The following is a 15,000-nucleotide window of genomic DNA, read 5'->3' as shown; positions in this document are numbered from 1 at the left end:
GTTATTTAGCAGTTTTCTTCCATCTGGAACATTAATACATCTTCATCCTAAACAGAATGTTTAACCCTCCTGTTACCTTTCGGGTCAATTTGACCCCATTCAATGTTTAATGTCGGTGTTCTTTGGGGTCAATTTGACCCCAGGCTGTTTTTCACTGTGTCAAACATAAGAAATATCAACTTTTTTATTTATTTAAAGGGCTATTTAGGTAGTCAACAAACAAACATAAAGTACCTCACACTTAAACTTGGGAAGCAATATTCATTCTAATAATTTTCTGGAGGTTTTAATTGCTGGGGTCAAATTGACCCCGAGGGTAAAATATGTTAGTAAATGTAAAGGTAACAGGAGGGTTAAACAGAGCATTTTCCTCTTGTTTGTCAACCATTAACTCCACCATGATACAATCTAAAGGCCTCTAGTCTTCCTCTAGCAGCTGCTGAGGCAAACTGACTGTGTGGGTTTTCTTCATGAACTGGGCCGTGATGAAAGGGACGGCGGGGACACCGCTGCAAAGCTGAAACCTCACCGCCCGGACAGGTGGACAGATTGACAAGTGACTTTTTTTGCTCGGTCGATGCGCGCACGGAGCTCTGTGGCGCGAGACGGAGATCGATAAGTGTTAACGCAACGCGAAGAGACAGAAATGACATGCTGCTGTGGAGATACGATCAACAACAGACGTTTAGTTTAATAAAAGAACAAAGACGTGCTCTAGAGAACATGTCAGGGGGCGGGCCAATCTCTTTAATGTCATGCAATCTACCGACACAACGCCGCGATCGACTGGCAGGTCGCGATCGACGTGTTGAGACCCCTGATCTACAGGAAGTAAAAGTCGTAACAAGGTTTCCGGAGGTGAACCTGCGGAAGGATCATTACCGATGAACAGACCGTCTGCATGAGAGCGGACAGAGTTCAGATTGAAGTGGTGGATTGGAAGCTCATTTTTCAAGTGACTTTTTTTTCATCCCGACGACCAACAACAGACGGATTGGAAGCTCATTCTGCGCATGCGTTAAATGCGTTTTTTTTTAAAACTAGTTAAACCTGTAATTGAATTAACTGAGTTAACGCGTTATTTTTCACAGCACTAATAATAATACAAGTATATATGAGAACAAATTAGACTTAAAACATTTTAAAATATTGTATAGTTTATTGTAATATTTTAACGAGATATACTATGTTATGGTGTTCTCTTTTAGTGTGCACTGCAATAGTAATAATTTCTACAAAAACATTTGTTTCATCTTTTATAAAGTAAAAGTATTTTTTTAAGACATGAACAATATTTTATTTGTCAAGTTTAATCATTTTTCTATTTCTATAAATATTATATTGTTTTATATTTTAACTCTTCAATGCATATTTAGAGATATATATATAATATATAATATTTAATATTTTTACTTTAATGTATATACATATAATATTTATTAGAATATTTAATATTTTAACTTTAATGTATATATATATATAATATTTACTATAATATTTTATATTTTAACTCTTCAATGTATATTTATATATAAATATAAAATGTATTATAATATTTTAACTCTTCAATGCATATTTAGAGATAAATATATTATTTATTATAATATTTAATATTTTTACTTTAATGTATATACATACATATAATATATTTAATATTTTAACTCTTCAATGTACATATATATATATAATATTAATTATAACATTTTGATGAATGCACATAATCAATCACTTAAATAAAGATCATCTATCGATACAATTAGTTTCTTTGTAAATAATACGTAAAGTTATTTTTTACGTCTTAATGAATATTTTATAATAATATTAATGTGACTTTATATTTAAACTCATCATCACTTCACTGAACAATGTTTCCCAAACATCTGTGAACATAAAGGACCAGCGACCCCTCTGTGTGCTGGTCATTAATCTCTCTCTCTCTCTCTCTCTCCCCGGCCCCCCCCTCCAGCTCTCGTCCGGGCCGTCCTCCGAAGCGTTGCTCTGGAGCCGGGATCCAGGAAAGCCCCCGGCTGCTGCACCTGGGCCTGCTGTCCCCCAGCCTGCTGGCCCACCCCGGTGAGTGTGTGTGTGTGTGTGTGAGTGTGTGTGTGTGAGGGTGTGTGTGTGTGTGTGTGTGTGTGAGAGTGTGTGTGTGTGTGTGTGTGTGTGAGTGTGTGTGTGTCTTTGTATTTCTCTGCTTCCTCGTTTTATTCCCTCAGCTCTCGTTTTGTTGAACTGAGGTCAAACGTGGTGCAGTACCAGCAGCTGGCCACCAGGACACATGCCTCGCTCAGTCCTTACCTCCTCATTCCCTACCTCCTCATTCCCTACTTCATAATTCCCTACCTGCTCATTCCTTACCTCCTCATTCCCTACCTCCTTATTCATTACCTACTCATTCCTTACCTGCTCATTCCTTACCTCCTCATTCCCTACCTCCTCATTCCCTACCTCCTCATTCCCGACTTCATAATTCCCTACCTGCTCATTCCTTACCTCCTCATTCCCTACCTCCTTATTCATTACCTACTCATTCCTTACCTCCTCATTCCCTACCTCCTTATTCATTACCTACTCATTCCTTACCTGCTCATTCCTTACCTCCTCATTCCCTACCTCCTTATTCATTACCTACTCATTCCTTACCTCATTGTTCCCTACCTCCTCATTCCTTACCTCCTCATTCCTTACCTCCTCATTCCCTACCTCCTTATTCATTACCTACTCCAGGGTGTCCGCGGGTCCTTAAAAAGTCTTAAAAAGTCTTAAATTGTCTTAAATTCAGATTGGATTGGTCTTACATCTTTTGGGTGTCATGTCATTACGAATATGAGGCATTCTGTTCCGCCAGGTCCGTATTTTGCTCCGGTTGCTCTGCGGTGTCTCTGGTGTCACCGGGGCCACGCCCCTTCTCTTCAAGGGGCCCCGCGTATTCGGTCCCATCCCCTACAACGTGAAGCATCTGCTAGTTTAGAAAACATGGCAGGATGCAAGTTCAACAACGGCTTGAAAAGAACGAGTGTTTCTGGTCACGGTCGGTGAAATGCTTCTGAAGCTGCGTTGTGTGTCGCGAGACTTTCCAGCGGTGGAATCTCACGAGCAGAGCAAGAAGCACAGAGACTAGCGAAGGCCGCCAGCAGCCCGCGGGGCTAGCTGCTGCTCCGCCGCTAGCTGCTGCTCCGCCGCTAGCTGCTGCTCCGCCGCCCGCAACAACATCAACGCTACAACGCTGGAGGTCACCGGAGGAAATCCAGCGCCGTGCAACAAAGAGCTCATCACCAAAGACCAACGCTGCAGTGCGTTCTTCATTCTGTTCCACGAGACTCTGGACCAGACCACCGCGAGCAGACAGCTGGACTTCATGTGCTCTCGGTTCAGTGACCCGGTCCCGTCAGGATCCTGTGGAGCTCATGGGCCATGACACCAGGACCTACTTCAGCACCTCAAAGTAAGTCTAACATAAATATATGTATTAACTATCCTCTTGTATATGAGTATGTGTTTCATATAGTTAAGCTTTACTCATGTGTCAAGTTAATAACAGCTATGCATAGGCGCACTACACATTAATTAGACAAACACAAATAGTTTTAGAATGGTAGTAGAGTGGTGTTTACCTGTCAATATGTCTCCATAGTGTTCACTAGGCTCAAGGGATGGCTCGCGTTGCTTAATTTGTAAAAATAGTTTTCATTCATATTGATCCAGTCTGACATTAATCTGAAGTGGTGTCATGAAGAGATGTGGTGACTGTTGGCTAATGTCTGCCTTTTCTTTTCCAGAGAATGGACCAAATGTCAACTGGAAGTTTTTATAAGGATTGTTTAACTAGTATATTCACAAAAGCTCAGGAGTAGACATGAACCTGTGCACAAACATCCATCACATAGAGACATGAGAACTCACATACACTCTCACTCACACACACACACACATTCTATTATGGAAATGTATTTGCATTTTAAAAGCAGCTGGAATTGTTATTTATGTTATTTTATAGATTTTTTTGTTCAAAAGGAACTATGTTGCTCGTATTTTTTTTAATATATTTACTTGATGTTATAAGCATTTGTTCATGGGACTTAAATGTTCTGAAAATGTTATATTAATAAATATAATTTACAACAGCAATGACATTTTTGTGTTATCCTTTCGCATTACACCATCCTGTTCATTTTGAACAAACTGTGTTTAGATTAATGTATATTTCCACTTTTGATTTGTATTTCCATCACAAGTTAGGTCTTTCATTTTATTTAAACGTGGTCTTAAAAAGTCTTAAAAAGTCTTAAATTTCACTTGTTTATTCCTGTAGACACCCTGCTACTCATTCCTTACCTCATTGTTCCCTACCTGCTCATTCCTTACCTCCTCATTCCCTACCTCCTTATTCATTACCTACTCATTCCTTACCTCATTGTTCCCTACCTCCTTATTCATTACCGACTCATTCCTTACCTCATTGTTCCCTACCTCCTTATTCATTACCTACTCATTCCTTACCTCATTGTTCCCTACCTCCTTATTCATTACCTACTCATTCCTTACCTCATTGTTCCCTACCTCCTTATTCATTACCTACTCATTCCTTACCTCATTGTTCCCTACCTGCTCATTCCTTACCTCCTCATTCCCTACCTCCTTATTCATTACCTACTCATTCCTTACCTCATTGTTCCCTACCTCCTCATTCCTTACCTCCTCATTCTTTCCCTTCTCATTCCCTGCCTCCTCATTCCCTTTCATCTTATTCTCTTTGATTCTCCCCTTTCCTCTTTTCTTCATCCCTCCTTCCACCGACTTCTCATCCGTCCCTCGTCTCCTCCACCTTATCCTCTCTTCTCCATAACCCTCCTCCTCCTCTCCTCTTTAACACCTCCTCATCATCTCCATCTCTCTCTTTTCTGGAAATACATGAATGAATACATTTTGTTTTTCTTGAAACAAAAAATCTGTTAGAGAGAGAGAGAGATGGAGGGAGAGAGGGAGGGAGAGCGGGAGATGGATGGGGACAGAGGAGAAGAGGAGACAGATTGTTGAGGAAGAGACGACAAACAAGTGGATTCAGGGAAGGAAAGAGGAAACGAGAACGAGGGAAGGAAATGAAGATGTTTCTGTAAGAAGGAGGAGAAGACGTGAAGACAGAGAGAGAGAGAGAGAGAGAGAGAGAGAGAGACAGAGAGACCAGAGAGACAGAGAGAGAGAGAGACAGAGAGACAGAGAGAGAGAGAGACAGAGAGACCAGAGAGAGAGAGACAGAGTGAGAGACAGACAGACAGACAGAGAGACAGACAGAGAGACAGAGAGATATTTTTTGATTTTTGAAAAACACTTTATTTACATTTTTCCATTACAACGTTTCTCTACAAATGAAGTGTTTAAAAAAATCAGGTTGTTTAAAATAAAAGCAAACAAACAAAACAAAAAAACATTAAAAAAAGAAAACATGTTTTACCGAATAAAAAATGGTGCAAATACCAGCTCCTCCTCCACCACAGAACAAACAATATCTTTAAAACACCAGCATTGTTTAAAAGCATCCAGGTCTCCAATGTGTTTATAAAACCTGAACTCCAGCCAGAGTCTGGCTCTGATGTTACAGAGCCACACTGCCCCGGCCTCCTGCCCCTCTCTGTTTTCCACCCGGGACTTCCTAGTTAACCCTTGTGTTGCCTTCGGGTCATTTTGACCCGATTCAATATTTAACCCTCCTGTCGCCTTCGGGTCAATTTGACCCGATTCAATGTTTAATGTCGGTGTTCGAGTCAACAAACAAACATAAAGTACCTCACACTTAAACTTGGAAAACAATATTAATTCTAATAATTTTCTGGAGATTTTAATAGCTGGGGTCATATTGACCTCAAGGGTAAAATATGTTAGTAAATATAAAGGTAACAGGAGGGTTAAACATTGAATCGGGTCATATTGACCCGAAGGCGACAGGAGGGTGAAACATTGAATCGGGTCAAATTGACCCGAAGGCAACACAAGGGTTAAATAAATTGCCATTTTTGCTTCGCCGGATAAAAAATTAAGGAGCTGCCACTTTTCTTTTTCCGTCTTTTTGTAGGCAGCTCCCATGATAAAAACCTTCTCTGTGTAAAAACCACATTAAAAAGACTAAAAACCAATGTTAAAAGAGCGAAGAAACTCAAAAGTCTCTTACACTCGTTAAAAACATGGTAAATAGTCTCCCGGAGGTCACAGAAGGGGCACTGGCTCAGGACAGCGGGATTAATGACTGAAATAAAAGCATTGGACGCGACAGCACCGTGTAAAATCCGCCACTGGAGGTCAGCGGTCCTTTTCTTCAGGGGAGGCTTGTATAGGACCCCCCACTGCGGGCCAGGGCCTCCATGCCCAAGTCTCTCTGACCACACAGTGGGCGGTCTGTTGCACAGTCTGGACCTGTTGATGCTCTTCACGAGGTTAAAATACAAAGTCTTCTTGTCTGCTTTGTTCAGTGTGCAGTTTTCTGGGTGGCTCGTTCTTAGCAGGGGGCCGGTGAGTCCCCCTAGCCCCGGGCTGAGGGAGATGTCTGGGAAGGGGTCTGCAGGGTCCGGCTCTGCTCTCTGCTGGCTGTAGTCGTTGAGGAGGCTCCTCTCCAACCCGGTCAGCCTCTGCCTCCACAGCTCCAGGAGCCTCCTCGCCACCCGGTCGGAATGCATCCCCAGCAGGGAGCCCAGGGCCGGGGGGTCGCTCAGCGTCGGCATCCACCAACTGCTGCAGGCAAAGGGTCTTTGTTCGCAGCAGCGCCCCCGTTAGTCCAGGGGTGACGCTGCTGCTAATGTCCATTCTTGCATTATAAATTAATGGTTCTCTCAACAACCAGAACAGAGAGTCAGACTGTGGGCACCTTTCGTGCTTAAAAAGGGCCCACGACTTAAAAACACCCTGATAAAAAGGAGGCAGCCCACTTAACTTTAAAAAGCTGGAGTCGATTAAAAACAGAGCAGTATCCAGCCCTAGGTTGTCAGCACGTCTGAGGATGCAGCTGGCCACGTCTCGCCACACTAAAAACCCCGGACTCGTTAAAAACTTCTGAACAAACTGCAATCTAAAAGTGGCCGTCTGGCTGGCCAGGTGGACAAGGCCCTGTCCCCCCTCCTCTCTGGCTAAAAACAGCACCCCCTGTGGCACCCAGTCTAGACCCTCCCAAAAAAATCCACCATTGTATGTGGGCTAAGAAGCCCGAGGGAGGGTCTAAAACGGTCAACCTGTGCCACAGTTGGGATGCAATAAGATTGTTTAAAACCAGTACTCTACCTTTAAAAGACATCTGGGGGAGCAGCCACTTCCACTTGGAAAGTTTCCCCTCTATCTTCTCTGTGACGCCCACTCAGTTCTTCTGGACCATGTTTTTTCCTCCGAGGTAAATCCCTAAATATTTAAAACCGTCCTTTTTCCATATGAGCTTTTGTGGAAGAACCGGGAGGCCGCCACGCCACTCCCCCACAGCGAGGGCTTCGCTCTTCTTCCAGTTCACCCTCGCTGATGATGCCGTGCTAAAATCATGTACAATTTGATTTAAAAGGTTTACATCATTTTGGTTCTTAATGAAAACAACAACGTCGTCGGCATGTGCTGATAAAATCATTCCCTTATTAAAACCAGGTAAAACCAAACCATGTAGGCTAGAGCGTATTTTAATGAGGAGGGGCTCGAGGGAGAGTGCGTAGAGCATCCCGGACAGAGCACAGCCCTGCCGGACCCCTCTACCCACTCTAAAAGGAGCACACAGCCTGCCGTTTATCTTCAGCACACTCTCAACATTACTGTACAACACCTTGATCTTAGCTATGAAACCAGCGCTGAACCCAAACTTCCCCAGAACTTTCCAGAGGAAGCCGTGTTCAACGCGGTCAAAAGCCTTTTCCTGATCTAGAGAAATCAGACCAGTATCCATACCCAACGAGCTGGAGACCTCCAAAACATCCCGAATGAGGTGGACGTTATCCACCATGGACCTGCCGGGCACACAGTAGGTCTGGTCCCGATGGAGGACCTGCTCCATAGCTCCCCTCAGCCTGGAGGCGAGGACCCTGGACAGAAGCTTGTAATCCACACACAGCAGAGACACAGGGCGCCAGTTACCGATGTCCTGCGGGTTTCCTTTTTTAGGCAGCAGGGTTAGCACTGCCCTCCGGCAGGACATCGGCATGGAACCAGAGGCCAGACTCTCGTTGAAGACTTCCGAGGACATCCCAGTATTCTTTGTAAAACTCAGCGGGGAGGCCGTCGATACCGGGGGCGCGCCCTCCCTGCATTCCCTGCAGGGCAGCTTTCAGCTCTTGGGGGGTTATGGGTCTGTCGAGCTCCTCATTAGTCTCCTCAGAGACCTGAGGCAGCTCCCCACAGAGCCCCTCCGTCGACTCTCCCTCCTCCCTATACTCACTGGCATAAAGGGAGGAGTAAAACCCCACCGCTCGCTTCCGGATCTGGCTTGGCTCCACAACCGGCTGCCCTGCGTCCGTCAGCAGTGAGTGGATCACTCGCCCCTGCCCACTCCTCTTCTCCAGGCCGAAGAAGAAGCTAGAGGGAGTGTCCATCTCCGCGATGGTCTGGAATCGGGACCTGACCAATGCGCCTTGTACTTTAACTTCGAACAGGTCGGCGAGAGCCGCCTTTTTACTTTTGAGGACTTCAATATGTCCTCGATCTCCTGTGGACTCGCTCAAACTTTCTAGGTCCACTATCTCAGTCTCCAGGTCCTTCATAGATCTGGTGACGTCTCAAGTGACGTTGAAAGTGTGCTGCTGACAAAGGAGCCTAATTTCTATTTTACCACGGTCCCACCACTGCCTAAGATTATTAAAATCACTCTTCCTCAGCCTAAAAATGCCCCAAAAATAAAACAACACCTCTCTAAAATTCCTATCGAAAGTTAAAACTGTATTAAAATGCCAATACGCGCTTCTGGGTAAAAAGTTCCTAATAAAAACATGACATAAAACCAAAGAGTGATCAGTAAAACCAGCCGGAACAATGCTGCACATTTTAAAAATATTAAAATGGTGCTTAAAAACATAAATACGGTCTAACCTGGCTGAGGAGATCCTTCCCTCCCTAACGTGGGACCATGTGTACTGTCGGCAGTCCGGATGCATCCTTCTCCACACGTCCACCAGGCCATGAGAATGGACCAGCCTCCTCAGCACCTGCTGTGAAGCTGGATGTGGCTCTGTGTGGTTTCTGTCATTAAAATCATCCTCTGTGCAGTTAAAATCCCCCCCCAAGAATAAAAAATCCTCCGAGGCACAGTCATTTAAAACATCATTAACTTTGGATAAAAACAGCTGCCTCTCTGTCCCAGTTGTTGGAGCATAGATATTTATAAAAACCACGTTAAAAGGTCGAACCGTGCTTTCACAAAGAACAGCCTCCCCTCCACGATGTGTTTGACCTCCAGTGACCGAGGGCTGAAGGCCCTGGAGAAGAGGAAGCCCACTCCTCCGCTGAGGTTGGTGTTGTGGCTCAGGAGGACTTCCCCCCCCCACTCCCTCCTCCAGTCCGCCTCGTTGGTGCTGTCGCTGTGCGTCTCTTGTAAGAAGAGAACATCGTTGGCCTTCATCTTGTTAAATTCATAAATTGATGTTCTCTTCTTACTGTCCCTCACTCCATTTACGTTTAAAACTCCGACTCTGAATGTGTTCATTAAAAGAAAAGAGTTTAAAAAACAAATAAAACTTAAACCCAACAAATCAAATAAAACACACATTGGAGCTCTCCACCTCCCCCTGCTGGATGCACTCCTTTACTTTGGGCAAAAACTTTTTGATCCTAAAAACCTCTTGTTTGTCTAATTTTTTTCCCCTCATGTGGAAATGGCACGAGTGTACAAAGGCCACGAGGTCAGGGAAGTGATCCTTGACCTCTACTTTTTTTTTCCCTTTTGTTTTGTGCAGAAACAGACTTATTTCATCGGCTGTATACAGCTTTTGTGCCTGACTATTAGTTAAAAACAGAGGAGAGTCGCTGTCCTCTGACCCCTCCTCGTCACTACTGTCCTCCACCGGCCCCGCCCCCTGACTCCTCCTCCTCACTTCCACCCTGCTGGCCTTGGCCTCGCTGCCAGCGCTCTGGCCACTCTTCTTTCTCTTTGAGGCTCCTTTCTGCCCCCCTGCTTCCTCCTCGTCCATCTCCACCTGCTCCGCCCCCTCCTCCCCTGCACCGTCCTCCTCCACCTCTTCGCCTCCCCCCACCTGTCCTACCCCCTCAATGGGCTTCTCGCCACCCCTGTCCTCGTCTTTTTTTTCCTTTTCCTCCTCTTTCTCACTTTCCTCATTATTCTCCACCCCACTCCCCACTTCCACCTCTAAGCCCGTGCCACCATCACCACCATCACCAATATTATTTTTTGTTTTTTAAATCTTTTTTTGTTTTTTCCCCCCTTCTTTTTCTTGTTTTCTTTCCTCCTCCCCACTTCCCACCTCACCCCCAGCCTCTACCCCACTGCTCTTGGCAGATCCCCCCACATCCCCTCCATTTTTTTGGTCCGCTTTTCCTTCTTTTCCTTTCCTCTCACCGCTCCCGACTCCACCCACAGCCTGCCTTTCACTGCCCTGTCCAGCATCCCCACCCTCATCCCCCCCCTCGCCACCCTTGCCCGCATCACCCCCATCACTCACTCCCTCATTCATACCCACCACATGTGTGTCGGGTGCAGCAGCAGTGACGCTGCTCGCCGCGCTCTCCGTTGGAATCGGCGGCGCTGCCGCCGCAGCGCCGGCCGCCGCTTCGGCGGCGCCTCCTCTCAGAGACGCCGCCGCGAGCCCTGTAGCCGCGGCAGCGGCAGCCGCCTCACCTGCTGTTCCCCACGCTGGTGTAGCGCATCGTGACGCGCCGGACGGACCCGAGCCGCCCGGACCAGCTGGCGCAGGGTCGCCTCGCTTCGAGCAGACCCTCGCGGTGTGCCCTCCTCCCGCAATGAAAGCACTTCATCGCCGATGAAGACGCGTAGACGTTATAATTAACATCATCTACTCTGACGCTGAAGCGCAGGTTTAACTCCGCCCTCCGGTCGTTGAGTATCATATAAACCGATCTACGGTAACTCATGATATGCTTCATCGAGCTCTCCTTGAACCCCGATGAGATCTCTCTCATCGGGGAGACCAGCTTTCCGTGCCGGGAGAGCTCTCTGCTGAGAAACTCATCGGAGATGAGCGGAGGGACGTTTGAAACGAGGACTCTGGTGGACGGCTGATCCAGCGGAAACACCTGTACAAACAAATCTCCCACCGAGAGACCCTCCTCTACCACGCGGCTTACCTTCCCCACCTGATCCAGGAAGATCACGACCGAGCCGTTCATCTTGGCGGCGGACTTCACGCTGCTGAACCCGACTTTCTTCCCGACTGCCCGAGCCAATTCCTCCACGCTGCACGAGGAGTCACCGGCAATCTTCATACCGTGTCTCCTCGTGAGCAGCGGGGGGGGAATCGGGGCAAACATTTCCGCCTCGCCCCGAGCCCGGTGAGGCACCGGCAGCGGGAAGACACCCAGAGAAAAACCCAACTAATCACCAAACAATTTAAACTACTGTGAAACCAACTATTACACCACATAAACTAAATACACACAACTATGAAAGAACAGAAAAGAGAGAAACACACAGACAACGCTCCGCAGCTCTCAAACACACACCCTGTCGCTCTGACGCTCAGCGTGAACTGAGAGAGAGAGAGAGAGAGAGAGAGAGAGAGAGAGAGAGAGAGAGAGAGAGAGAGGGAGAGAGAGAGAGGGAGAGAGAGGGTGAACGAGTGCAGGCTACATGGAGGTGTGATGGATGACACGTCTCTGGGGTCCCACTCCTCCATCTGTCCATCCCTCCTCCCTTTTTTTCTCCACTCATCTCCCTCTCTTCTTCCCTTTCTTGCCTCTTCCTTCTCTCCTTTATTTCTCCCTCTGTCCTCCTTTGTGTACTTCCTCTCCTCCTTTTTTCCACTTCCTCCTTTCCTCCACTCTTCCTGCTCCCTCTTTTCTTTCCTTCTTCTTCCTTTTAACTTTCCTCCTCTCTTCATTCCACTTGTCTTCCCTTCTTTCCTCCATCCGCTCCTTTTATCTCCCTCGCCTCCTTTCTGTTCTCCTTCAATCCTCCATCCTTAACCTTTTCCTTCTGGCGTCCTATCTTTCTTTCTTGCCCTCCTTTTGTGCCTCCTTCCCTCGTTCATTTGCAACATCTCACCTCCCACTCTCCTCCACTTGTCATCCTTTTTTGTCTGACCCTTCCTCCCTCCTTCTTCCCTGTTCCTTGTCTCCATCCTAACTTCCTTCCTTCCTTCTTTTCTTTCCTTCCTCTGTTTCCACTTCATCCCTCTCTTTTATTTCACACCTGCTTCTTCTCTTCGTTCTTTTATTCACTCCTTCGTTGCCTCGTTCCATCCTTCCTTACCCTCATGTCTCCCTTACTTCTTTCCTTCCTGCCCTGTTTTCTCCTCTTCCTCTTCCTCCCTCAACCACTCTTCTTCTTCCTCTCAACTCCTTAAAATACTTTTTGAATCATTTTTCTTTTTCATCTCCATCATTCCCTCCTTTCATCCTTCCTTCCATCCTTCCCTCCCTCTTTCCTTCCTTCCTTCCTTCCCTCCCTCCCTCTTTCCTTCCCTCCTCCCTCCCTCCTTCCTTCCTTCCCTCCCTCCTTCCCTCCCTCCCTCCTTCCCTCCTTCCTTCCCTCCCTCCTTCCTTCCTTACCTCCTTCCCTCCTTCCTTCCCTCTCTCCATCCATCCCTCCATCCCTCCCTCCCTCCTTCCCTCCTTCCCTTCACAGTGACTGTTGGCCTCCTTCTCTCCAGGATAAATAAAACATGGTTGTGTTTAGTGACATATGGACACAGCTCACTGCGGCATACTAATGACACACACACACACACACACACACACACACACTCACACACACACACACTCTCACACACACACACACTTAATCAGGTGTGTGTGTGTGTTGGAACATTAGTGGAACCCAGAGAAAACATTTGCTCACTTATGATCGCTCATTAAACACACATACACACTCCCACACATACACACACACACACACACTCTCACACATACACACATCCACACACACACTCTCACACATACACACATCCACACACACACTCTCACACATACACACTCTCACACACACACACACACACACTCACACACACACTCTCACACATACACACACACTCTCACACATACACACACACACTCCCACACACACTCTCACACATACACACACACTCTCACACATACACACACACTCTCACACTTACACACACACACACACACACACACACACACACACACACACACTACACACACACACTCTCACACATACACACACACACTCACACATACACACACACACACATACACACACACACTCACACACACACACACACACTCACACACACACACACTCTCACACACACACACACTCTCATACACACACACACTCTCACACACACACACACACACACTCACACACACACACACACTCTCACACACACACACACACACTTACACACACACACACACACACACACATACAGACACATACACTCTCACACACACACACACGTCTCAGCCGCCCTGCGTCCATGGATACGGCCCGTTGCCGGGGGAGACGGGCCGTTGTTTATGACCTCGCGGGCGCCACGTCGATGGGGGGCATCGGCCAATCACAGATGGACATGTATCACCCTGTTGGAAAACACACAGAGGGAGGAGGAGAGGAGGAGGAGGAGGAGGGGGAGTAGAAGAGAAGGAGGGAGGAAACCATTTAGGAACTTTCGAAGGAAAAGTGGAAATACTTTTAAAAAGGTAAGAAAAAGAAAGCTGAGGAAAGGAGTTGATGTAGAAGGAGGAAGAAAAAAGTGAGGAGAGAGGAAAGGAAAGGAAGAAGGGAAGGGAGAGAAGGAGGGAGGAAGAGGAAGGAGAGAGAGGGAGGAGAGAGGGAGGAGGAGAGAGAAGAGAGAAGGGAGGAGAGAGGAGAGGGGAGTGGAAAGAGGAGAGAGAAGAGAGGAGGGGAGAGGAGAGGAGAGAGGAGAGAGGAGAGGAGAGAGGAGAGGAGAGAGGAGAGGGGAGGGAGGAGAGGAGAGGAGAGAGAAGGGAGGAGAGAGAGGAGAGAGGAGAGGAGAGGGGAGAGGAGAGAGGAGAAAGGAGAGAGGAGAAAGGAGAGAGGAGAGGAGAGAGGAGAGGAGAGGGGAGAGAAGGGAGGAGAGAGGAGAGGAGAGAGAAGGGAGGAGAGAGGAGAGGAGAGAGGAGAGAGAAGGGAGGAGAGAGGAGAGGAGAGGGGAGAGGAGAAAGGAGAGGATAGGAGAGAGGAGGGGAGAGAGGAGAAAGGAGAGAGGAGAGGAGAGAGGAGAGAGGAGAGGCGAGAGGAGAGGAGAAAGGAGAGAGGAGAGGAGAAAGGAGAGAGGAGAGGAGAGAGGAGAGAGGAGAGGAGGCTTAAACGACAACAAGAGAGTGATATTCAGGGTTTTTCCTGCATAGAGAACATTTGACCCGAAGCCGTTTTCTCGAGCGCCTCAGGCAAAAAAAAGTCCGCGATGGAAAAATACATAAATTTTTAAAAAACTGTGTTCATCACGTGCATGTCAGCGAAAATGTTCTCAATAGGGATGCACCGATCTGATCGGCGCCGATCCATATCGGCCGATATTCCCATTATCGGTTTTGATCGGCGTTCTCAAAACGGCCGATCAGATGACGTAACATCTGTGAGAACTATCGGACGTTTCAATCGCAACAGAGACGATGCGCCCGGCGAGGGCCTCAGAGGTCAGAGGTCAGAGGTCAGAGGGGATCCTCACCACCGAGCGGCGTCCCCGTCCCCCGAGTTGAATCTCTGGGTCGACTCAGCCGACTCTCACATGTCTGCCCCTAGAGATGCTCACGCTAAACACATTCCATCAGGAGCGAGAGGGTTTGATCAAGTTAGCGGAAGGATTTACGTGACAACATCCGGTTTTGCAAAGTTAGCTGAAAGAACCACGTGAAACAACATCCGTT

At 47.1% G+C, this 15,000-nt stretch overlaps 1 protein-coding gene across 2 annotated transcripts in view; it reads left to right on the top strand.

Moving 5' to 3' along the window:
* The window catches only part of dachb (dachshund b), an 84,805-nt gene that overhangs the window by 44,328 nt on the left and 25,477 nt on the right, over positions 1 to 15,000 (top strand). For both annotated transcript variants that reach the window (XM_056442608.1, XM_056442607.1), the window contains exon 2: positions 1,967 to 2,073. In XM_056442608.1, the coding sequence (XP_056298583.1) occupies positions 1,967 to 2,073 (107 nt within the window). The remainder of the gene's footprint in view (positions 1 to 1,966; positions 2,074 to 15,000) is intronic.

Source organism: Pseudoliparis swirei, chromosome 21 (assembly GCF_029220125.1).
Source record: "Pseudoliparis swirei isolate HS2019 ecotype Mariana Trench chromosome 21, NWPU_hadal_v1, whole genome shotgun sequence".
Lineage (NCBI taxonomy): Eukaryota > Metazoa > Chordata > Actinopteri > Perciformes > Liparidae > Pseudoliparis > Pseudoliparis swirei.
Note: the sequence above shows the minus strand (reverse complement) of the source record. Positions and strands in the feature narration are given on the sequence as shown.